We start from the raw sequence: 23,662 nt of genomic DNA, 5'->3' as shown, positions 1-23,662 counted from the left end.
ATATAATGGCGGCGGATAGAGTGCACTTTTGAATCGTCCAAAACACACACTATGAAACATCCAAATACCTCCATACTGCTCGTCTGTACTGACCCAAGTGTCCTGAAGCCGCGACATGAAACAGGGAAAAAATGAATTTGATCTCTGTTTTTAGCCTTGTTGTAGTAGTAGCTCCCAGTGGCTCACATGCGCGCATTTGTTTTGGACGATTCAAAAGTGAACTCTATTCGCCGCCATTATATGAAAATCCATTGCCAGCCGGACCGCCCTGGAACTCCAAAAGCGTTTTGATGACTCTGAAAGTTCTCCAAACCCTTCCTTGGCATGACGGTGAGTAGAAAATTGGGGAATTTTGGGTGAAGTATCCCTTTTAATGGTTGCATGTGTCCTACATCATGTTATTCAGCTCTGTGTCTGATTCATTTCTGCTCTCGGTTCCTCTGGTCGCACCAGGTCCCAGTGCAGAAAGTTGGCAGAGCAGTGATACCAGCGCAGGCGAAATGAGTCTGTGGTCTGGAGCGACAGAAGCTGACGAGAGTCTGGAGGTGTCCCGACAGATGATGGACAGCCTGCTGCTGGGGGCGGGGACGCAGTTAGAGAACGAAGGATATCTAATGGGCATCAGCAGCCGACTTCAAATGGCCCTGGAGAAGATGCTGATGACCATCACCAACACCACCAACCAGGTACAAACCACACTTCAGCGGCCAAGTGTTGTCTGCTTCCATTCACGGCACTAATCAGCTGTCATTCTCTGGCCTTAATGCAACAAAATAACACTTTTTGCTGGAAGCTTTCATTGTTTTTAATATAAGAAGATAAATCATTCTGTTTTACAAAAAAAAGTAATTTTTTCTGTAATATTCGTCTTTATTTGTGCAAACAAATAGCCAAAATAGTCAATCAAAAACAATGCAAGTATCTATTATAAATATAAAAGCACATGAATATCGAAACAGTTTTGAAATAAATAAAAGTATGTTAAAGAAATGAATTAAAGTAATTCAGTTTGATTAACAGGTTAGGCCTGATCGATACAAAGGAAATAAACAAGTCATAGCCTGATGAAGGTTAGCCTCGGTAGCATGAAGACTAAAAGAGGGAGCATGCGTCTCAAAAACTGACTGTTCAATATATTATATTTTATTAAAGCTGTACAAAAATGCATAGTTCACCATCTTTTGGCCAAACAGCCAGGGGTATCAATTCTCATGTTTTGAAAATGCCAAACTATTCTTTTATAAACTAATATTGCTCAAACTTTCCTAAATGTTTATGACTGTTTTATGACTGTTCAATCGGTTCAATACCTATTCTGATCAAATGAGGTGGATTTTTCAGTGATGTTTCAGTTGGATTTGTAGTGAATGATCCCGTGTGTGTGTGTGTTTATGTTTGTGTCTAAAAGATAGTAATAAACAGAAAGCTCTCGTGACACATTTAGCCTTTGTGAAAACATTTAAATGCCCACACTCAACACAGTTAACCCCCTCTGTGGGTTTCTACGCCCGTTCATGGAGGTATAATGGGGATGAGGTTGCAGAATGTGGCCAGCAACAAAGTTGGCCTGTCTAGAAATCACACACAAAAGAGCTGCCTCATTCTCAGTGGTTGCCTGTAGATACGAGCTGTATTTACACTGTGCTTTTGTTTGGCTGACCAGCCTATCATCGTCCAGTGGGACAGAACAACTCCACCCCCCCCCAGGCTGTCCATGGAGCAGCGTCAGACCACAGAGCCAGAGCCAGTTTAACTAGGCCATTGAACGTGTTACTGTAACTGACTGCACGCTGCATCTTCCCGTTGGCTGAAATTCATGCGTTATTTACGCTGAGATGGGTTTTATCTTGGCGATCTAAAAATAGCTTTAAAGACATTACAAGCCGAGCATCACAACATCGTTGTCCTGCATCCTTCTACACTACAGAGTGAATGTTGGTTAATGTTATATTCTATTCAGTCCTTTTTATTTAGATTTTTTTTAAAGGCTTCATTCACTACATTTGACAATAAACCCACATTTTACCGTTTGCATGGGTTTGTCTTTGTGGCTAGTTTTGCAATAGATGATGATCATAGTGATTGATTTAGTCATTTATAGGGTTATTACATAGTATAGCACTGCCTTTCATTTACTGCATTTTATTTATATACCAGTGTTAAGAAATGTTCACCTGTTTTCTAAAGAATAATGTCGAGATTACAATCAATTCAGTGTAGAAGCAGTTATTTTCCTTTTACCAAATTGCCCAAAAATTTGCAATCTTCTGTGATAGTAAACTGGATCTCTTTGAGTTTTTGACAATTGCTTGGAAAGAAAAATTTTGATGAGTCATGTATGAACAAAAAACAAAACAAACAAAAAAACGATTTATCAAAAACCAAAATAACTGTTGCTTGCAACCTCAGTGAGGAGCCAAGTAGTTTTTACAAGCTGCTTACATGTAAGGCATTTTATGTCTATTTCCAAGTACACACAATTAACAGCACAATAAACTTGTAATCAACAGAGCCTCTAATGGTTTATTCAATGATTTTCCTGTTGCCATCGATCCAGTGTACATTAGTCTCTCAGTGCCGGATCATCATGTCTGGGCTGTGAACAGAGATTGATGAAACCAGCCGGTCAGGAATGTTAAGCGTCTTGCTTGAACTCCTGCTGTAAATAATTTGCTCGGGGAAGGTGTTTACTCATCGCTCACCTCCAATTATGTGTCGGTGAGACGCCTCAGTGAAACGTGGAAATAGTTCATGTGCATTGACGGCTGACGTGCTCAACAGAGACAGTAGGTGGGATTAAGAGGCACAATGTCAGAACACCTCAATGACTTCTTTTTACAGCCAAAGGGAAGGAATCCGGTTTGACAGCTTCGTGTGGAAAGGGTGTGTGCATTGTCTGTGTTTATTAGTGTGTGTATGGGGAGGAACAGTGAGATCTATTTGCAAATCTACCTGGCCCTCTGGATTGAAGCCACGCCTGCTCCCCTCCCACTTTTGCCGAACAGTATCCTGCTGTGTGCGGTCAGTATAGGAAGTGGAAGAAAGATCCTCCTGTCTGAGTGGGGGAAACTTACGCTGGAAATCTGGGATTTAACCTTTTTTTTCTCTTCTTTTTAAAACCCACATGGGTGGAGAGAGGCAAAGTGAACGTAGCGAGTGACGCAAGTAAACCTCGCTTGACAGGAGCGCTGTCTGTCCGGCATCAGTGGGTAATGTGCCGTGAGTGAGAGGCATGTGCGGAGAGGGAATGACAGTCCTAGAAGGAAGTACGAAGGAAAGAGTGAGCGGCTGTCATTTCAACCTCGGCAGGCTGCCGCTCGGACTGAACAATTAAAAGGGGCCTCTGGGAGGCTTCCCTGCAGGTCGGGGTTGCTACGGTGGCATAGTATTGTTAATGAATCTCCAGAGAGAGCAGAGAGAGAGAGAGAGAGAGCCGGAGCAGACGTGGGGGAGTGAGGTTTACAGAGCGGCATGATATGGTTTCACTCTCAGGAAACAAGGTCAGGAATAACACAGAGCAAAAGGCTGGGGATCTTTAAAGAGGATATGAGGAGGAGGAGGAGAAATGCTCGCCTTTCTGTTTACCCACCTTTTGCGGTCATGTTCAGGAATGCCCTTTAAGCTGCCGGACCGAGCCGTGGCTTCCACCTGCTGCCGAAGATGACACTTTTTGGTCGGACTTTAAAAAATTCCCACCGTTGCCGGATGATTTCCTGCTTCAATATTTACCTGGAACTTGTTCTACCTCAACCGGGCAGCATGTGATTGACGTGAATGTCACCATCTCTAAGTGTTGTTTACCCTTCTTGCTTGTGTGGCAAACGCATGGAAACTGTTGCTTGGAGCTATCCATAACAGCCTCTCACTGCTTCATCCACCCCCCTCCCCTTGGACTTTATTTGTCATTTGCGGTTGCACAGCTCAGCCTTTCGGATCATTGCAGGTTGAAATGTCTTTTGATGACTCCTGAAGAAGAAGAGCTCCTATGTAACGAAACGAAAAGGTCGGAAGTGCTCGCTTCAGTCGTTCATCCTTTAACCATGGATTCGTACCGCTCTTACTGGAACTCCAGCAGGCAGAGCAGCCTGTGGGTGGAGGGTGAGGATCAGGATGTGTACGAGGTGGAATCCCGAGTACCCCTTCCCCGACCTTTCCCGTTCTGCAGCACCTTGAACGAGAAAAATGCCGTGGTGGTGCAGACACAGATCTCCCATGTCAATCACAGGACTAATGGTCACTTGCTTAAGGTTATCTCCAAAATCTCCCTGCCCACTCCTCCTTACACCGTGAGTTTCTTTTCACCTTTAGCCCACAACTGTGCGGTTTTTCAATTATACATGCAGAGCAGCTTTATGCAATTTTTAACAGTCTCTACATTGGATTCAGGGCATGTACGGTTGATTAATTTCTTATGTGCAAATTTCCTCACCGCCTTTGTAGTTCAGGTCTAAACATGCAGATGTTAGACAAGTGAAATGTTATTCCATGCAGGGACTTTCTGTGCTGCTTTTGAATCAGACAGTGAAAGCTTATATGATCTCTATGTGGCACATTCACCTCACCACTTCCTGCTTCCCGTAATGTCACAGTCAGACCTTTGCACAGGGAGATATGGAAATCTATGAAAAGTAACTGTGAGAAAAATGTGAGCACGTTGGCAGTTGATTGCATCGTCATGACTTTATAGCTGTTTATCAAGAAAGGGATGGCTTCTGTTCTGTCACCTGACGCTGGCACTGAACTTAGCAAAGCTATGTCATTAGTATGAGGATGTTTGTCACATTTGCACACACCTTGTTTTGTTATTGACTTTTGTACAAGTTGATTTTTTACACGGTCTAAGTACACATCCTGTACTGTATGTTGAAGTCTGACTGAAAAACATGGACATAATGAATTGTTTAATCAAATCAAGTGGTATGCTCTTAAAGGGGACAACAAAATGCTTCCCAGGAAGGTTGAAAAATACTAAAGTTTAAAATGAACTCACTTGACATGACTCATCAAACACCTGTCAGCTGAAACTCTTTTATATGGGTCTAACAAAATCTACCTCTTTTATCAAGTAGAAAAAAAAAATTTAAAAAAAAGTTTCCATCATTTTTTAAAATCTATATCCATATGTATATATTGAATAATTCTTTAGTTTGTATGTCTGCAGAATATACAATAACAAAATGAATGGTTGAACAATGTGCTGTGTCATCAAAAACTGATTCCACAACATGATAAGATATGAGTGCAGCTGTATTTCTAAGTAACGCTGCAGACAATGGATGTTATGAGTAAACAAATATTGTTTCTTGAGGCGTAATCCGGTGATTTAACATGTCACTTCTATAAAGTTTTTGAAGTAGCAAGGTAAACTCAGAGTAACAGATGATAGACATCCTGACTTCCTAGTGTGGGTTAAGCTCCAGAAGCAAAACATTTTCTGCTTCCATTATTGCATTATACTATGGATAGCATCTCTGATTAGCCTTCCTGTCTCCTAAATGCCCACTTCTGTCAAACTGTAGTGTGTAATAATTCAGACTCTCTGTTGTTGTCGCAAATCTTTGTAACTGATGAAAGCATGAACCATGGACTTAATACATCTAATTCCGCTGGTTAAGTAGATATTCATGTATATAATTGGTGGAGCACCTTCAGGGTAAGTGGTTAACATTAACAACTGTAGAAATAAATGTCTGCTGAGATTATTTAATGCAACGAGCAGTCGTTCCTTCTCACACTTATGTCATACTCTCATCTCTCTCCTCTTAGCTTGAACATGCCCAGATGACCCAGACCGAGCTGATGCGGGAATCCTTCCGCCACAACCAGGAGATGACTGAGCTGCTGCAGAAGCAGGAGGAGCTGCAGGACAGATTGTCTGAGGAGGCTCGGGCACGGGAGCAGCTGGCTCTGGAGCTTCACCGTGCGGAAGGTGTGTGTTTTTGTTGTTGTTTTTTTTTGAATGTGCATGAACTCTTGTGTATTGGGTATCTTTTTACTAAACAGGAGAAAAGGGAGACTAAGCACAGCAGCAGCACTCTGTTTCTTGGACCTCTCAGACATTTCCTTTCTCTTCATAGGAGGAAATGCAATTTCAATCACAATATCTCGGTGGATACTAATTGGTAATCTGATAATGATTACAGAAACCAGAGCACTGCATCAGAGAGCATAAGGAACTGTAGTGATACTACAGTACATGTGTGCATGTTTTGGGCACAGGAGGGGGTGTTGCTGGGAGTGAGGGGATCAGCTGTTTGAGAGGGAAAGTACAGGAGTGTGAGACCATCTGTGGTGAGAAATCGACAAATGGTAATTAATGTTGTACGTCTGTCTCTGGTTTGTATTTGAACAATTGATTGTATCCGTGTAACAACCACATTGCTGTGTGTGGAAATTAACGTATTTTAAGAGGAAACAGAGAAAAATCTTGAAGCCAATAACAATAGGATGGTTTTTTTTTTTTGTTTTTTTTTTGGTGCAACTTGAGAACTGCTTAAGTGCAGTCACAAATCTTTTGGGTTGGGGGGGCGGGTGGTGGGATGGGGGGGCAGCTGACTCGCTGTCCCATCCATGTCAGAGACAGCTGGTCCATGAGGGTCAACTGTTACGACCACATCCTCTCTCACACCCACCAAACCCAGTCGACTAGGCTGTTTTCAAAGTCCCCTTCAGTGCAGCAGTCACATTTTAGTCTATGGCATTTTGGACACCCTGAGCGACGGTGAGTTTACAGCTATTTCTAATCTTATATTGTCTTTTACTTGAGAAGGATCCTGTTACAATGGTTGTTTTTATGGATGTACAACAGTGGTGCTGAAGATTAGCTAATATTTGCCCTCAAGGAAAAGTTTATAGGATGGGCCATCAAAGACGTTGACCATTCAGTGAACTATAGAAAATAAAACAAAGAAGAACAATAAAGAGATTAAGGTTCCAACTATTCTTTTTTCTGATTATCTTCTTGGTTATTTCTTCATTCTACTAAATCTTAAGAAATGTGCACAAATATATGGGATTAAATGTTGTTATTTTGAGTTTGTAGCCAAACGTCAAATTCTAGACGCTGAAATCAGAAACCGTTTCATGTTTTTTTGCTTTGAAAATGACGGAAACACAATTTTCAGAATAGCTGCCGACCGACTTTCTATCAGTCGACTGACGGAGGATAAATGCCACGCGGTAAATGGTACAGAGCAGCTGTTTCTATGTAGTCATGTGAGATGTTTCCTCTTCATTCACTCTGAGGGAGTGTTTTGAATCTGCTTAGCCGTCTCGTGGACACAAAAGCAAATGCCAATGAATTGGAAGACACATATTTCATCTTTTATTGCATGGATGATAGTCGCAGGTGAAAGCTCAGGGTGTGACCTTTTGCAAACTGGTTTTGAGGTAACCCATGTGACAGGCTCTACTGTAGCTGGATGATGTACTGATTGATGAGGCTTAATGGGAGGTCTGGCGGTAATGATGAGATGATGCGTCTTTGTTGAGTGATGAGAGCTCTGTGTGTTTAGCTGGACAAAGTATATTAGTATATTTAACCAGCAATCATGTGCATCTGATAGCTGTGTGTCATTGAGGGATCCCTCCTTTGGCAAACTTTACACAGAGCTTCAGTTCCTGCTCACATGTCCGAAATAAAACAACACAGATGACATTTACCTGCTGTGTCTTTCAATTTTAGGTCAGGCAGAAGGAAACACAGTGTCAAGTTAGAAAATATGCAGATTTGATTCATTCTGCATCCGAGCTGCGGTTACAGTAAATAAATGAATGGTTTATTTTCCAGTGTGTTAGTGTGTGAGTAGCCTCCTCTCCTGTATCTATGAACTGAATGCCATCCTGGTGCATAATGCTTACTGACCTGTGACAGAGCAGTACAGTAATGATAGAGCTTTGCATTGTGTTTACAGCTCAGTCACATACTTCATGTCAAGCAAAATGGGGTCAAACATGCTCAATGTGTTCATCTCTGTGTTTGTATGCATGTCTTTGCGCCTCTCTGTTTTTTGTTTGCCTCCGTGTTGTCAGTATCCTTGGATTTTGTATCCCGCTGTTAGGTGTCCATTCATCTGGATAGCTGCCTTATGTGTATGTGTGTATGTGTGTGTGTATGTGTGTGTGTGTGGCTGAAACTTGACAACATGCTCAAACTAATTCCTCCAAATTCTCTTATTGAGGGACTGAAAGACAGGAGCAGAACAAAAGAAACTTCATAAAAGGGAAAAGAGAAGTATTTCTGCCCCTTTCTAACCGTTGTCCTCTCACTTTGTCCTCGTTCAGGTCTGATCGATGGGTACACAGGTGAACGAGCCGCACTGGAGGAGCAGTTGCGACATAAGGAAGAGCTCCAGTTGAGCCTCGAGCAGGAGCTGCAGGTGAGACATTCCAGCTGCAGAGAGGGGGGAGAAATAATTACCCTGTTAATGAGCCGAAACCTGACCTGATCATGTTGAGAGTAGATTTCTGTAATTTGCTTCTAGCGTGGCACAGTTAGTGACTCACGTGTAACTACAGCAACATCAAGTTAAATCTGGTTTCTGAACAACACGTTCTAAAAACACGAGATGTGTATAACCCAAAAAAAAGAAAGAAAAAAAGGTCAACCCTAACCCTTCTCTTGTCAATGCAGCTCATTAAAAGCCCAAAACCTACTAAGTCTCCATTGAGCTTTATTTGTGGCTGTAAAAACTACAAGTGCACAAAATCCACCACTGAAACCCATATTTTAAAGATTTTTATCCTCAGTAGGAACAAGCGGACTTAAGGCCATAGAATTGGAAATGTGCAAAGTATTGACATAACGTGGAGCTGGTATCAGTAAAACCAAATACAGTTGTTTTGTTTTTTGTGGGACACGTTAAGATATTGCTGTTTTCTTCCTGTGCTTCAACTAAATATCCCTTTTCCCCTGCAGGTTACAGGTAGCCGGCTGCACGAGTTGGAGCAAGAGAGGATTCAGATGGAGGAGGAGCGGGAGCTGCTGTCACGGCAACAGGACGCTATGAAGGAGCACGCCGGACCTCGAGAGCTTCGTACGTATTCGTATAAGTTCGATAACAAAGGCAGGAAGTAGCAGAGATAGATTTTTAATTTAGATACAATACTCACAAATAGTCATTAACTTGATGATTAAAAGGAAAACAGTTTGAAATGATTAATTCAACATGATGTTGATGTTATGTACAGGTGTAAATGCCGCCTTGTAGACATCATTGTTAGTCTCGCATAAAAGAAGAACAGAGTGAGTGAGACATAAATATAAACTCTCAGCTCCTTTGTTGCAGTCTGAAGAACCTTGGTTTTCCATTATCAATGTTCAAGGTTCACGTTTGTTTAGTGAGGAAAGGTCAAGCATTGCTCTTCTGCAATGAAACAAAAACAGTTCTTACAATTTAAATCCCTTAGAGCTTGATTTTGTGTGAATCATTAACCTAGAGTCAGCTGCATGTAGATATGCAATTCTGCATCTTTACTGTTTTCAGGGAGAGATGTAAAACTGATTTGGAGGTGCACATCACTTAGCGTACACTGTTTTCCTCTGTAGTTCTGATTTGGCCCAATGAAGGTGATTAAAACGTTTATGAGGTAATTGGGCAGCATTACCAGTGGCAGGTTTAAAGAGACAAAACGTCTATAAAGTTTTTTTATTTTGTTGGCTGTTTTTTTCCAAAGTAACGAGGCTGAACTCTTTGGTGTTATCGACCTTTCGTAAACACTTGCTGCTGGTTCTTGTGACAGAAGTCATAAGTTGTCTGCAGGTATTTTCCAGGAAGTGCTGCACCCACATTAGGCTTGTAAACAAGTTGCATTTGCTAATGTTGAACTGTATAACTCCTGTATTATCAAAAAAGGTATCCCATGAGTAGATTCACAGATGAAATGGTGAGTATTCAGTATTGAGGGGTATATAAACCAGACTGGGCTTTTTCAGAAACCCTTTTCCTTTCACAGCATCCTTTCTGCAGAAAAACACCGCCATCTTATCTTCACCTTTCTCTCTCCTTTTTCTACGAGTTTTCCTGTTCATGACACAAAAAAAACAAGAGCATGTTAAACTCCTGTGCTTTCTTATTCTCCTGTAGGCCTAGTTGAAGCTGCAATGGTTGCAGCACCTGAAGCAGGTGTGTCCACTATGAGCATGGCTCAGTCATCTCCTATATGTTCTTTTAATTGTCTACTGTAGCTGAGCGACAGCACATCTCTAACCCTAATCCGGCAACTCACCAACAAAGCTTGGAGCTTGCTTGCTATGGGCTCACAAACTCACTCAGTTCAATCACTAACCTTTGCTTCAGCTTTTCATTTTGATTGATTTTTGTCCTCGCTTGTCATTTTTATATGTCTTGGAGTCAGTGTTAGCACTCATTTTAGCATGATGAAATGAAAGTAATCTTCAGACATTTTTTTATAGTCATTGTTTCCTAACTTTCAACCATCTTCACTCTAAATTTAAAAAAAAGATCTTTATTTATATTTTAGATCCATGGATGCTGTGTTTACAGCTTTTCTTTGAGTGAGATGATTGGCCGTTCAGGAATTCCTTCTCCCCCCTGCCTGTTAAATGCTTATTGGGCATGGATATTGCAATGTCTGGACTGTCCACATTGTCTGATCTGTCATCTGCACTTTCTCATCTTGTTACTTTTGTTACTTTTGCACTAATCCTGGGGGTTTGATCCTGGGTGAACCGGCCGGGGGTTGTTCACTGGTGACAGCAGGAGTGCAAAGAGGCACCATGATGGGTGGTCATGTTTGGTAACGGGGCATTATGTTGGGAAACTGACTGAGATGTAAGAAGAGTCTGACGTTAGCCATTTATTTAAATGTTGCAAGGTTGTGAAAGTATACACAGTATGTGAAATCAATCAATGGTTTTAAAAGTTGATTATTATCCTTTTAGATGGGAAAAATGATCAACATGGGGGGGGGGGAGCATAATTAGCTTTAAATTTAATCACAAGGCTCCCAAACATCAGACTCTTCAGATCCATCTCAGCATCTTGTTAATCACTGAAATCAAATGGGAATGAATAAATAAACTCAGTTCAACCAGCTCTGGTTGCCAGACAGTGAGGGCTCACCATTCCCCCCCTTATCCATCGTGTCCTCTAGACCTGCTGGAGGAGACGGAGAAGCTGATGAAAGAGAAGGTGGAGGTCCAGCGTCAGGCAGAGAAGGAGAACTCCTACCTCCTGAAACAGGTGAAGCTGCTGGAGGCGGAGCTGGAGGAGCAGGTCAACAAGGTGATCGAGCTGGAGCACGCTCAGAGGACCGAGAGCGGAGACCTGCAACAGCAGATCCAAGCTCTGGAGAAACAGCTGGACAAGAACAGGAAGTTCCTCGACGTGAGTGACAAACAAAACGAGCTTGAACGCCTGAGACAGTTTTATCATATGTTGTAAAGGCTGCGAGAGATACATTATATTCATTTTGCATTTTTATACCCTTGAATCAATTCCCTCACCAGATCTAATTGTAGAGAATATGATCAATCAAGTGGTGTAAAATTAGGAAGATTTTTAGGCTCAGATGCTAAAATCAATGACATGTGTCCAGGTTCTCAACTGGGAGCATTTGCTGCCAAATGCTTTGGCATCTCTAGCTGTGTGAAATTTTGAAAAGTGTATAATACTGTAATAATAATGAATGTGTCTCATGATACATCGTTAATTAATATTTTTTATCGAAAGAAAGTTATTTTACTTTTTGGACAGTTGAATCTGGGACAAATTTAAATATTGGTAAATAAAAGCTTAATATTTATTTGCAGGTGGATAATTTGAAATAGACTGAAGGAGGTATAGCTGTTAAGAAAAGGTTTAGGCTCAGTCCTGCGAGTCCATCCAAAGCCAAACTGATGATTTTCATGTTTCTGGTGGGCAGCTTCCACATATTTGTCTCATGGTGTAATGAGTTTTGTTCCCATCATCAGAATTAGGCCACTTGGCCAGGAGTTGGCTTGTAATTGAGTGGCTGTGGTTCGAACACAGGCTTTTTTATTCCACTCTGTTGTTTTCTTTTGTGTGCAAGTATTAAACAAGCGTGTTTTTGAACATAATAGTAGTAGTAAAATAGTAAAATAAAGACAAGGGAAGAAATACACAACACATTAAAGTGTCCAATCATATACACGTAGATAGTTTTTTTTTAATGCAGTTCTTTAACCAGGACATCAATTTCTCAACAGGAAATTCTTAAACTATAGATGTCAAAATATTTATCTGTATTTTTTTTGTATTCACAAATGTACACTATTATTTATTGGACTGTCTTTCCACATTCTGTCTTTACTTTGGTGTCTAGGAACAAGCTGTGGACCGGGAACACGAGAGGGACTTCTTCCAGCAGGAGATCCAGAAACTGGAGCAGCAGCTGAAGAATCCACAGAAGCTGCAGGCCGGCTCGGAGCAAAGAAACCAAGAGGTAACAGGAGAAAGCTCTCGGGCTGTAAGAGAGATCCTCGTTTTACGAGCATGAACCTTGTTGTGGCTACAAGACCGAGCTCAGAGTCGCACAGCAGAACAATGGAGCTGGTAGAGTACAGGAGAAAGCTCTCGGGCTGTAAGAGAGATCCTCGTTTTACGAGCATGAACCTTGTTGTGGCTACAAGACCGAGCTCAGAGTCGCACAGCAGAACAATGGAGCTGGTAGAGTTACTGTGCTGCCTCTGAGTGATACCAAATAGGGGAGTGTTATGCAGGTGTTGTCCCGTGTGATCTTTTGTAAGTTGTGTAATAGTGGGTTTGTGTTTCTGTGATCACCAAATACACAAAACACTGGGAGTGAGGTCTAAGACTTGATCATGTTAATCACTGCACAGGTGCAGCCTTTACAAAACAAGAGATTATTGTCTAGATAGAATAAAGTCAGGTGACTGCATCAGCTGCATTTTGACTCAAAGACAATTACATGACATGGACCTTTGATGTCAAGTCGTTTGATGGTTTACAGGCTAAATTCAAATCATTTTGCTTCAAGCTGCAGCAATTGATGTTTTTATATGAATGTGACAGTGTGATATGAAGGTTTTTTTTGTAGAGATGAACCCAGAGACATTTATCACTGAACTCCGTAGGTTCACTCAGCTCTACAGAAAGTTTTAGCATATTTAAGGCCATTGTTTTAGTTTTACTGTCCACAACTTTTCTCGTTGCTCCCAGCTCATCTCTAACCTCAACAGCTGCTTTTAGCAAATCTCATAAAAAGTCTGTACAGTACCTGCTCAAAATCAGCAGACAATGTTAACAACTGGTCCTTGAACACCTTAAGATCTTCGTTTTTAGTTTTTTGGAGAACCAAAAAGAGAATTAGAAGCTAATTTATTACCAAGTAGGTTTTTCAGTATATGAGAAATTTGCTTTGGTCCATGACAAACATTGTAGGAAGAAGAAGAAAAATACAAACAAGAAACAAGCAGGTCAGATAGCTTCACTATGAACCTTTTGAAAATAATGTTGTACAATTAATATGCACACTAAAGCTAAGAAACGAAAGTCGTACCAGAACCATGTCCATGACATTATAATTTCTATTATTTCAATATTTATTTAAGTTGTCAGACCACAGAAAGAATTTTTCACCATCTCATTCGTCACAGCAGTTACAGTTTACAGTATTTGCATATTTGCTGCATTGCCTTTTTCCTGTTGTACTCAAGCAGTCATCATTATTTACAGCAGCACATTTGAAGCATTAATTATGTCCTCAAACCAATCGATCTAATCCTTGGACACCACACCAAAGTAATGTACCGTAAGGATTTAAACTTATTCATCATCATGACGTCTTGTTTATGAATAGACAGAGACTCAGATTCACTTCAGATTCAGACGATTCTCCTGTAGATTATATGTACTGTAAGAACTTTTTCATTCAGGGGGAAATGACTCTGATGCTCGGTGATATCAAAATGTTCTGTGTGTAATAACTGTAATGTTTTTTATTGCCCCTGCTGTTCCTTAGTCTTTGACCTGCCTGTTCATTCTCTGTATTTTAGATATTGACTTGGATGATGTCATTTCTTATTGCAGCTTTAACTAGCTTATTCTATAGGTCCTTTGTGTTTGAAGCATATATTCTATACCCCAGTTTCACCTCTGCTTTAAACTCACAGGTCAATTCCCCTGAGATAACCTCTACCACTTCTATAATTCCCAGAGACTCGTGACACTTTTTTTTTTATCACTAAGTGCTTTTTTCCTCCCCTTTTGCCCTTGAACTCTCCATCCTCTGATCCCTTATGCTGCTGCCTTTTCTCTCCCGTGGCTATTGCAGGTGGATGGAGTAACCTTTAAGGTATTGCTTCTAGCTTCATGTAGAAGTCTCCCCCTGAGAGCAACTAGTGCATTTTAGTATTTCCTTTCCATCCCTGTAATGATTAATGACTTGTCTATCTCTGTCGTCCCCTTCTCCTTCCGTTCTCCACTCTGGTCCTTCTCTGCTGTCTGTCTGTCTGTCTGTCTGAGTGCCTGACACTCAAAACACTGTCCTCTTCATGTCCCCCACACAAATGTTTCCATGTAAAATGGAAAAGAAAAATTCAAAGCAAGCTCTGAGAAAGTAATCTTACCTTAGAGTGAAGCTTGATTTTTGTAAATATTATCTTTGCAAAGTTTAAATCCTACATTTTTAAATGCCATTTTGGATGTGGGTGAGTTAAGGTTCAGTTTGAAAATGAAGAAATGTAAAATAATGTAAAACCATGTGAAAGATATCATTTTTAAAACTCGCCACGTGGCTTGCTTTGACATCGTTTATCATATCAGTAGTGCCTTTGTATATTTTATTATCTATCCCTCAGAAGCCATCCTCAAATATTGAAAAATGACCTTGGCGGATTAATCGCAAGAAATAAATTGGATAGAAAAACACACTTGTTCATCGATACATGAGCCAATAGGGACATTTTGGTAAAATAAAGTGTAGAGAAATGTAAATAACCCTAATAATATAAAATGCTGAAGTACTCTCATGGAGAGTCCATCCCCCAATCTACATATTAATATTTAATGAAGGGCTTCCAGTGAAGGGATGTATTTCATGTGGCTCACTACGTCTTCATCCTGATTTGAACAGAATCTCAGTTTCACTCAAGATCTGTGAAAATGTGATGAAGCAACACTCAGAGGACAATAAACCATCGAGATACCTTGTCTGCAAAAAGATCGTATCATTTTTGTTTCCCGGTTCATAGTTGATCCTAAACGAATCCTCCTCATGTTGACCCGTCTTCCTCCTCCTCACTGATGTGCTGCTGTTTTCCCGTCTCACAGGTGGATCAGTTACCTGCCAGCCGCCCTCCTGGTAACTGTACTGCTCTGTGTCTCGTGTCCCCCTGAATGAAATCTCTCTCTCCCCTCTGTCCCTGCACCTCTTTTCTCTCCCGCCGCCCCCTCCTCCTCCTCCTCCTCCTCCTCCTTTCTCAGGTGGATCAGCTGACCTCCCAGCTAGCTGCACATGTACCAGCTAGTAGCAAGTGAACGAATCTCACTGAACAATCACTTCCTCCCTCTCTCCTTCTCTCCACGTCTCTCTCTTTCTCTCTCTCTCTCTTTCTCCTGCTCTCGCTACCAGGTGGAACAGCTGACCTCCCAGCTGAAGGAGAAGGCGGATTGGTGCAGTGAGCTGCTGCTCAGCTCAGAGCAGCTGCGTCGTGAGTTGGGGGAGCGCGACGAAGAGATTGACAAGCTGGAGAGCCGCATCCGCGAGCTGGAGCAGGCCCTTCTGGCCAGCGCTGAATCCCTGGAGAAGGTAAGGAAGGGGAGGGGGAGGGGGAGGGGGAGGAGGGGATGAAGGATGCGCTGGAGATAAAAAGGCAGAGGCAGCCAGAGAGAGGAGAAAAACCTGAACAGCGGCTGTGGAGTATGTGTGTGTGTGTGTGTGCGTGTGTGTGAGAGCATGTAGAGGAGGTGACAGCTAGTGGAGGAAGGGATGGGAGGAGGGACGGGACGCATGAGAGAGAACAATGTGTGGGTGGGTCTACTTCAGCTGCCTCGGCAGTTTGCTGTGATGACACTGAGCTATGGCTAGCAACTGTCAAGATTGCCCCCCAGTGTTCATGTGGAGCCGTGTTGAACAAAAAAGAGCAGTGTAGGAAACGCTGCTGCTCTGTTGACAAATTGACTCGCTCTTGGCACGACACAGTATGTTCAATATGTTCCACCTCCTTAAAAATCTATTCGATTGCTTCGTCATGTGTTTCTGCACACATTGCACAAATAACTGCTGAACTTAATAGTGTCTTTCAAGTGTGCCGTTTGTGTGCGTGCGTGTGTTTGTGTGTTGCAGGTTGAACAAAAGAAGCAGCATGCATCCATCACAGAGAGCAAACACTCCACACTGGAGGCTCAGTTACAGACAGAGAGAGAAGCTCTGGAGCGGAAAGAGAAGGAGGTACAGTGATGTTCAGTTTGTGCTTTGAGGTTTTTCAAAGCAGCCAACCTGATTATTTTATATCAGCTTTCACTTTACAGCCTTACATCTTCGAGTTGAGGCTTTTTATTAAATGGATGTTGAGAAATATCTAAACCTACATTGTACTTATTGTAAACACTCATAATTTGCTTTGACAAATCTCTCATTTTTGGAAAGTAGCACTCGGTGGTAGATGTTAATATGTTTTCACGATTATGTTTTTAAATAATGAAATGAGTTGTAACTATCTGGCAAAATATTTTTGACACCTGGATCTTTATTGAACACAAATTAAAATGATACTGAAGCTGAATCCAAGTATTTTTCTTAATGATGCAAAAGAAAAGAGAATTCACATAAAGAAAACAGGGAACAAACATCAGTGCTATTGTGTCTTATTGTATCAAGGTCATTTTCTGTTGATGCACAGGAATAGTAAACATTCGGTAGCTTTTAGTCCCAACTCTCAGCTACATGTTGTGTTGTTTACCTGCAACCTCAGATCTGTAACCTGGAGGAGCAGCTGGAGCAGTTCAGGGAGGAGCTGGAGAACAAGAGTGAGGAGGTGCAGCAGCTTCAGATGCAGCTGGAGATCCAGAGGAAGGAGATCAGCAGCCAGCAGGAGTACCTAGAAACACGGGACAGCATGCTCCAGGTAAACACTCGTCATGTCACTCAGACTTTATGTATCTTTAAATTGAAATGTGAAGATAAACCACAGGTTGCTTTTGACTTTAAATCTGTTGATATGTCAGATAAACTTGTCTTGCTCAGCTACAACAGAAGTTTTGGGTGAATCATGAATCTAAAACTGCAGTAAACAAATATTTAACACAATTCTTTCTGTATAACATTCATATTTCTGTTCAGATGCTCTGTTTTTTTATTAAAATATGTTCTCCTTTGCTAATTTCAGTTTGCACATTTTTTATATTTTTATTTTTTTGGGCATCATTCTGCCATGTATGATGCAAGAGTGACGATGCTGCACATTTCCTCTACTGTATGACTCAGTTTCTGAACTCTCACTAGTCCGCCACAAGGCTGACCCTGAGTGGACTTGTCGCATGACGTGTTTAATAATAGCCATCGCATTATAATCTCTGACTTTTGAAGGTGATGGAGGACAAGGACAGGGAAATAGCACTTCTTAATGAACAGATCACTAAGCTTCAACACATGGAAACAGCTTCCGATAACAAGGTAACACAATATGTGTATACGAAATAGAACCAAAATCTATTTCGAATACGCATAGCTCCGTGGTAGTGCATCATTGTGTGTGTTCACTGGTTTCCTCTTCCTCCGCTTTTACTTTTGTTGGCTCAGTTTTTTTGTTTCATTTTGATGTTTTTTGTTGGGTTGTTTTTTTTTAGTGTGCGTTATGCTTGTTTTGTCTCGGTAAGAAGATCCACAGCACCATCTTTTGTTGTGAGGTGATCATTTCCTTGTGTGAGGTGGCTTATTAAACCTCTGAGTCCCTATTATAGACAAAGTCAGCAATTTTAATTAAAAATGCCAATTAGAAATACGTTATTCAAGGCTTAAAGAATCCTTCTAAACTCAGTAGGGACTCAGACGTTTAAGCTAACAGCTGGATATCCACGGGCTCCTCAAATCTGATATTTTTCCAGGTGAATAATGCCTGTTTTACTCTGTAGGAAATTGATGTGCGGGATGAGCTGATAAAAGACCTGGAGTCCCAGGTGGAGTGTCTCCGGAGTGAGCAAGAGCGCCTGAAGAGGAATAATGAGGAGGAGCTTGACCAACTGAATGCAGTCATAGACAAACTTCAACAGGAACTGGCCAATATCGAGCAGAAACAGGTCGCAGAGGAAGACGAGGACATCAAGACCGAGTCAGACAGCGGCGAATGTGGGCCGAGTAAAGACGAGTACGATGAAATGAAGCAGAGGATGGACCTTGCCACCAAAGAGCTCGATACACTGAAGACAGAGCACAGTAAGCTGTTTGAGACCTATCTGCGCTTGAAAGATTGTGCCGAAGCTTTAGCTGAGACAGAGAAGCTGGACAGTTCAAAGGACGACCTCGAAGAGGCTCTCAGAGATAAAACTGCAAGTCTTGTAGTCATGCAGGCCCAAGTACAAGCTCTGGAGCAGAGCGCAGCAAACAGGGTGGAGGAGTTGGGGCTCCGGATCCAGGAGCTGGAAGACCTGGTTGGTGAAAGAGACAGCGAGCTTAGCCATTGTCGCCTACTTGTAGAGCAAACAGAAAGCCATGCAGACGGTCTCCAGCAGAAGGTCTCCAGTCTGGAGGAGAATCTGAGGGAGAAAGTGGCTGAAGTGCTGGTGAGCCAAGCCACACTGGAGGCTTTCCAGCAGCAGCAGCAGCAGCAGCAGCAGCAGCAGTTACAAGAGTCCAGAGAAAGTCAGGACCTGCAGAGGGATGTGGAGCCACATGTGGAGCAACATGTGGAGCAACATGTCTTCGGCGACTTTGGTATTCCCCAAATGGATTTCAGTGGACTGGGTCAAGCAGGACAACCTCCCGCCAGGAAGGTTGTTCATCTGACCCAGAAGCTCCGGGAGCTGGAGGTGGGACTCAGTGGGATGCAGAAAGACCAGGAGCTCCAGAAGCAGCTGCTCTGCAGCTCCGAGGAGGAGGTGCTGGAGTACGAGAAGAGGCTGGCTGTGCTCATGGACCTGCTCAGCCAGATGAAGGCCAGGAGTCACCAGAGGACTTCACCAGATGTGGAGGTAAGAGCTCAGCTGATCAGTGTGAAAATAGTTTGAGTTGAGAAGTGGTTGCACAAAAAAAGATTTGTGACTTTGATACTGACTAACTCTTTCTCCGTTTTCAATCTTCATGCCAACATGAGCTTGGTTACTGGCTCTGTCTGTCAAACTTGTAAATGTGTCATGTCACCGGCTTGTCAGTACTGGTCCTTTTGCAGTACTTGTATTTCTTGCCTACGTGATTCACACAAAATCTGTGAACTGAACTGACTCTATATTAGAGAGCATTTGTAAGTTTTCTCAGCACTCAACTTAATCTTTCACCACCAAAAGCCAAGTGCAGCCATTCTCATTAACAGAGCAAATTGTTGTCTCTTGCACCATGCAGCTCTGACAGGTTTGGATCTTTGTGACCTTTTGTTTTGTTTTGTTTTGTTTTTTTATCAGGCCTCCTCTGCTGATCACCAGCCGTCTGTGTCGGAGCTTCTTCAAGAGTTGCAAGAGGTTAAAGACGAGACCTCGGCCACCAAAGAGCAGCTCGACAGCTACAAGGAGAGCTGCAGCAGACTCCAGGAGGAGCTCCAAGTATGTCACGTTAAACAGCTTCTCAGTGTTCATACTTACTGTGAGAGTATGTCTGAGGTTTGGTGGTGATCATCTGCTTTTCTTTCCAGGAAAAAACATTAACAATAGAGAGACTGCAGGAGCAACTTCAGGAGGTAAAAGAAAAAATATGATGTTGATGTTTTGTTTTTTTATAAAACCAGTGCTCACTAGTTGTCTAATACTACAACCTGGTCACCGTAGGTATCATCAAGCGGCAACGAAGAGGTCAAGTTGTCCGAGCTTCAACAAGAGCTCAAGGAAGCTCAGGATGAGTCAGCAGCTACCAAAGAGGAGCTGAACAGCAGCAGGGAGAGCGTGGAGAAGCTACAGGAGCTGCTGCAGGTACAGAGCCAGATGAACATGTAAAATCTTAGTCATGCTGAATCCATCTGTGGAGCCATCATTGCTGAATTCCTTTCTTCTTTTTTTTAATGTCTGTGCTCAAGTAAAATATTTCTTCATCAATTATGTGCATGTATTTATATCCATTTTACTGACATATGTATGTGTTTTTAAAGGAGCGGGAAATGACTATTGCTCACCTTAAAGGAGAACTTTTCCAAGTAAGTGTTGCAACTTTTAATAATATAATATGTCTCTAAAACTGATTAGGTTGTTATCTTTCATGATACCCAGTTGTTTGAATAGTATTGAACCAGCTCCCTAACTGTCCACCAGGTAAAAGCTGAAGAAGACCGAGCTGACAGGACGGAGCTTCTCCAGGAGCTTCAGGAGGTCAAAGACGCTGTGGTGTCCACCACAGAAGAACTAAACAGCTCAAGGCAACATAATGAGAAACTGCAGGAGGAGCTCCAAGTCCGAGAAGTTTCCACCTCTGAGCTCAAAGAGGAGCTTGAGGAGTTGAGAAGAAATGTGGACACCACCAAAGAGGAGCTGAGCAGCCACAGGCAGCACAATGAGAAGCTCCAGGGCGAACTGCACCATCGTGAACTGTTAATTTCTAAGCTCAAAGACGAGCTGCAGGAGGCGCAGACAGCTTTGATGAAGACAGCAGCAGAATCCAGTCCTCCCTCTCCGTCTCCTTCTCCCTCTCCTTCTCCGTCTCCTCAGCCTCAGTCCTCCGCCGCCACCCAGCCCAAGAGGAAGGGAGCCAAACAGCCGGCCGGTAAGGGAAGCAGTGCCAAAGATAAACCATCTCTGTCCAGGAAAAACTCTGCTGCTTCCAGCCAATCCTCCAACAGATCCCGCAGCTCGCGGCTAAACAGCAGCTCCGAGCAGCAGCACACGGCCGCAACAGACTCGTTCACACAGACTGAACCTTTCCAAATCTCTGACCTGGGCCTGGAAGAAAACAAGTCTGCTACCAAAGAGGAGATCGAGGAGGTCATCGGAGAGTTTCAGGACAAGATCGTGCAGATGCAGGAGCTCCACGCGGCAGAAATCCTCGACATGGAAGCTCGGCATATTTCTGAGAGCGAGAACCTGCGGAGGGACACACAAGCCCTGGAGGATGAATGTAAAGCCCTCAAGGCTGTGATTGACAAGCTGCGCACGATTGAGGTGAGAACACGACGAGACATGTTTCATATTGCTAATTTATTCCAACCGAAAGTCCCAAGAGCTAAAAATATTCCATGTGCAATGATATAAAATAAAGAAAAGTAGCAAAACATCACGTTGGAGAGGCTGAAAGCAGAATGTTTAACATCTTAGTTTCATTAGCTAACAATAAAGCAATCATCAGGACTCTTTCAGATGAAACCTTTGTCAATCCATGACCAATACACAGTTCAGCTCTGTTTTCATCTTCATGAATAATATATATGTACAATGAAATAACAGTTTGAATTATGTTTTATCCTTTCTAGGCAACTGCATCAAGACAAGAGCGTCCTGCCCCACAGTTCAAAGACGGATACACCAGTGGTAAGATACAGCACAGTCATTTCTCCTGTTATGTGAACAACTCCTCTGTTCATATTCATACAGTCTTTCATTTTTGTTAGTTATGAATAAGCTAAAACTGACTGATGAATTATTTTTTCCAGCAAAAGCTTGGTGTGTTTTTGTGGTTTCTGCCTCAGTAAACAATTTACAGAAATAACCTGAGAGCTATTAATAGTCCTGAGGAAGCAGACTGCTGTTTCACTGCCAGTCTGTTTCTGCTGTGTGTTTATGTGCCAGTGGAGTTCGAGGAGGAATTTCCTTTATGCTACAACAGCAGAGTTTTATTCCTTGAATCCCTTCTGATAATAAATCATCAAGTTTGTCATCACCTCTTGTTAATTTCACACATTAGCAGCGATGATAATTTCCATGCTGTGATGCTGCACCAGTGCTAGTGTCAACACAGATCCATCGGCTTGTGTGGATGCTCTGTAGTTGTTAAACATTTTCAGTAATTTACTTGATGATATATTTTTTGTGCTCTTACAGACAGCAGCTCAGACTACAGCCAGCGGACTGGGTATGACCTCCCGAGCTTGCAGCAGGAATTCAGGACAACTCCAGAAGGAGCCAGGAGAGAAGCCGACGATCCGCTGCCCGACCGGATCAAGGTACAACCTCTGCTTATTTTAAACAAAGGCCTAGGGGACACCCTTAAAGGACAAATCCAAGGAAATTCAACCTGGGGCTGTAGTTTCCTAATATTTTAGGTCTAAAAGAATGAATCTGAAGATTTTGTTTTTAATAGCTCCTGTTATGCAGTAGTTCTGTCTGTCGCTGCATCGCTCTAATAATGAAAGCAGACGGATCTTAGGCTGTTTAGGCTGTTTACATCCCACAAAACCGCATTTTTTTAAAAGTTTGTTTTCTCCAAGAAAGCAGACATGTTTGTAAACGGAGATGTAATACAAAATCTTACAAAGTCTCACGCAAGAGTCAAGTTGATGTGCTCAGTATGTTTACAGGTAGAATAAACAACAGCCAGACTTACTCTTATGCTACGAAAACGTTGTGCCTCTGAATTGATATTCCTTTGTCGATAAAGCAAAAGGCTTCAGACAACCTGTAAACATAGTGAGCACATCAAATTGACTCTCGTGCGGTTTTGTGGGATGTAAACAGCCTAAGATCCGTCCGTTCTCATTATATGAGCAATGCAGCGACAGACAGAACTACTGCAGAACAGGAGACGTTAAAAAGAAAATCTTCGGATTCATACTTTTAGACCTAAAATATTTGGAGACTACTTTTCTCCCGAGTAAAAAGAAAGAGTGAAAGCAACATTTCTGTGTGTTTGTGTGTGTAGATGTTGCTCCGTGAGGTGCACCAGGAGGGCATGCAGGTGCTCTCTCTATCGGAGCTTCCTCTCCCTGAAGGCGAGCCAGGCGGCCACTTCAACGTCCAAGGATGGATGAAGGAAAGAGACGCTTTGCTCGCAACCGTGGATTCTCTCAAAGGCCTTATCACTCAGATGCACAGAGAAACACAGGTAGAGGAACCCTGATGTTCTTTAATCCCAGTCAACCACCTGAGAGTTTATGATGTCAAGTTGTTTTACTTTTTTTATTTGAAATGTATGAGTTTGTGTTGATGCTTGTGTCTCTGACCTGCTGCAGACATCAGGTGACTGGCGTGCGGAGCTCCTGGAGGCGGTGAGGCAGGTGTTCCTGAGGGAACGCAGCGTGCTGAAGAGCGCCCTCTACAGCCAGCTTGAACTGCTTGACACCAGCGATGCCATCATCCACCTCAATCAGCTGGAGCGCAGACTGGCTGAATTGGTCAGTGACAACAATTTAAAAAAAAGAAAGATAAATAATAGGAATCAAATTTTAATGGATAATCCAGAGTTTTTAGTGAACTTTTTATACTGGGGACTAAAAGTGAAGATTTCTGTATCTTGTCTCTTCTGCTGCTTTGATTTTGACCATGTGTTAACATGCCCCCAACTTTATGGAGGGGCAGTATCTCTTAAAAACGCCTCCTTGGTGTGAACTGTTGTTCATATAAATTTTATGCTGAAGACGCCTTTTATTGCA

At 42.3% G+C, this 23,662-nt stretch overlaps 1 protein-coding gene across 1 annotated transcript in view; it reads left to right on the top strand.

Moving 5' to 3' along the window:
• akap9 (A kinase (PRKA) anchor protein 9) overlaps positions 1-23,662 on the top strand; it is a 64,396-nt gene that overhangs the window by 32,927 nt on the left and 7,807 nt on the right. Inside the window, exons 22-42 of the mRNA XM_083982234.1 lie at positions 461-686; positions 5,767-5,929; positions 8,284-8,378; positions 8,918-9,035; positions 10,086-10,124; positions 11,116-11,348; positions 12,307-12,426; positions 15,577-15,753; positions 16,291-16,395; positions 16,919-17,071; positions 17,533-17,619; positions 18,078-19,133; positions 19,560-19,697; positions 19,787-19,831; positions 19,920-20,060; positions 20,237-20,281; positions 20,397-21,239; positions 21,548-21,605; positions 22,116-22,237; positions 22,933-23,115; positions 23,243-23,404. Of these exons, the coding sequence (XP_083838360.1) occupies positions 461-686; positions 5,767-5,929; positions 8,284-8,378; positions 8,918-9,035; positions 10,086-10,124; positions 11,116-11,348; positions 12,307-12,426; positions 15,577-15,753; positions 16,291-16,395; positions 16,919-17,071; positions 17,533-17,619; positions 18,078-19,133; positions 19,560-19,697; positions 19,787-19,831; positions 19,920-20,060; positions 20,237-20,281; positions 20,397-21,239; positions 21,548-21,605; positions 22,116-22,237; positions 22,933-23,115; positions 23,243-23,404 (4,309 nt within the window). The remainder of the gene's footprint in view (positions 1-460; positions 687-5,766; positions 5,930-8,283; positions 8,379-8,917; positions 9,036-10,085; positions 10,125-11,115; positions 11,349-12,306; positions 12,427-15,576; positions 15,754-16,290; positions 16,396-16,918; positions 17,072-17,532; positions 17,620-18,077; positions 19,134-19,559; positions 19,698-19,786; positions 19,832-19,919; positions 20,061-20,236; positions 20,282-20,396; positions 21,240-21,547; positions 21,606-22,115; positions 22,238-22,932; positions 23,116-23,242; positions 23,405-23,662) is intronic.

The sequence above is a fragment of the Trachurus trachurus genome (genome assembly GCF_905171665.1).
Source record: "Trachurus trachurus genome assembly, chromosome: 11".
NCBI classification, from domain to species: Eukaryota; Metazoa; Chordata; class Actinopteri; order Carangiformes; family Carangidae; genus Trachurus; species Trachurus trachurus.
Note: the sequence above shows the minus strand (reverse complement) of the source record. Positions and strands in the feature narration are given on the sequence as shown.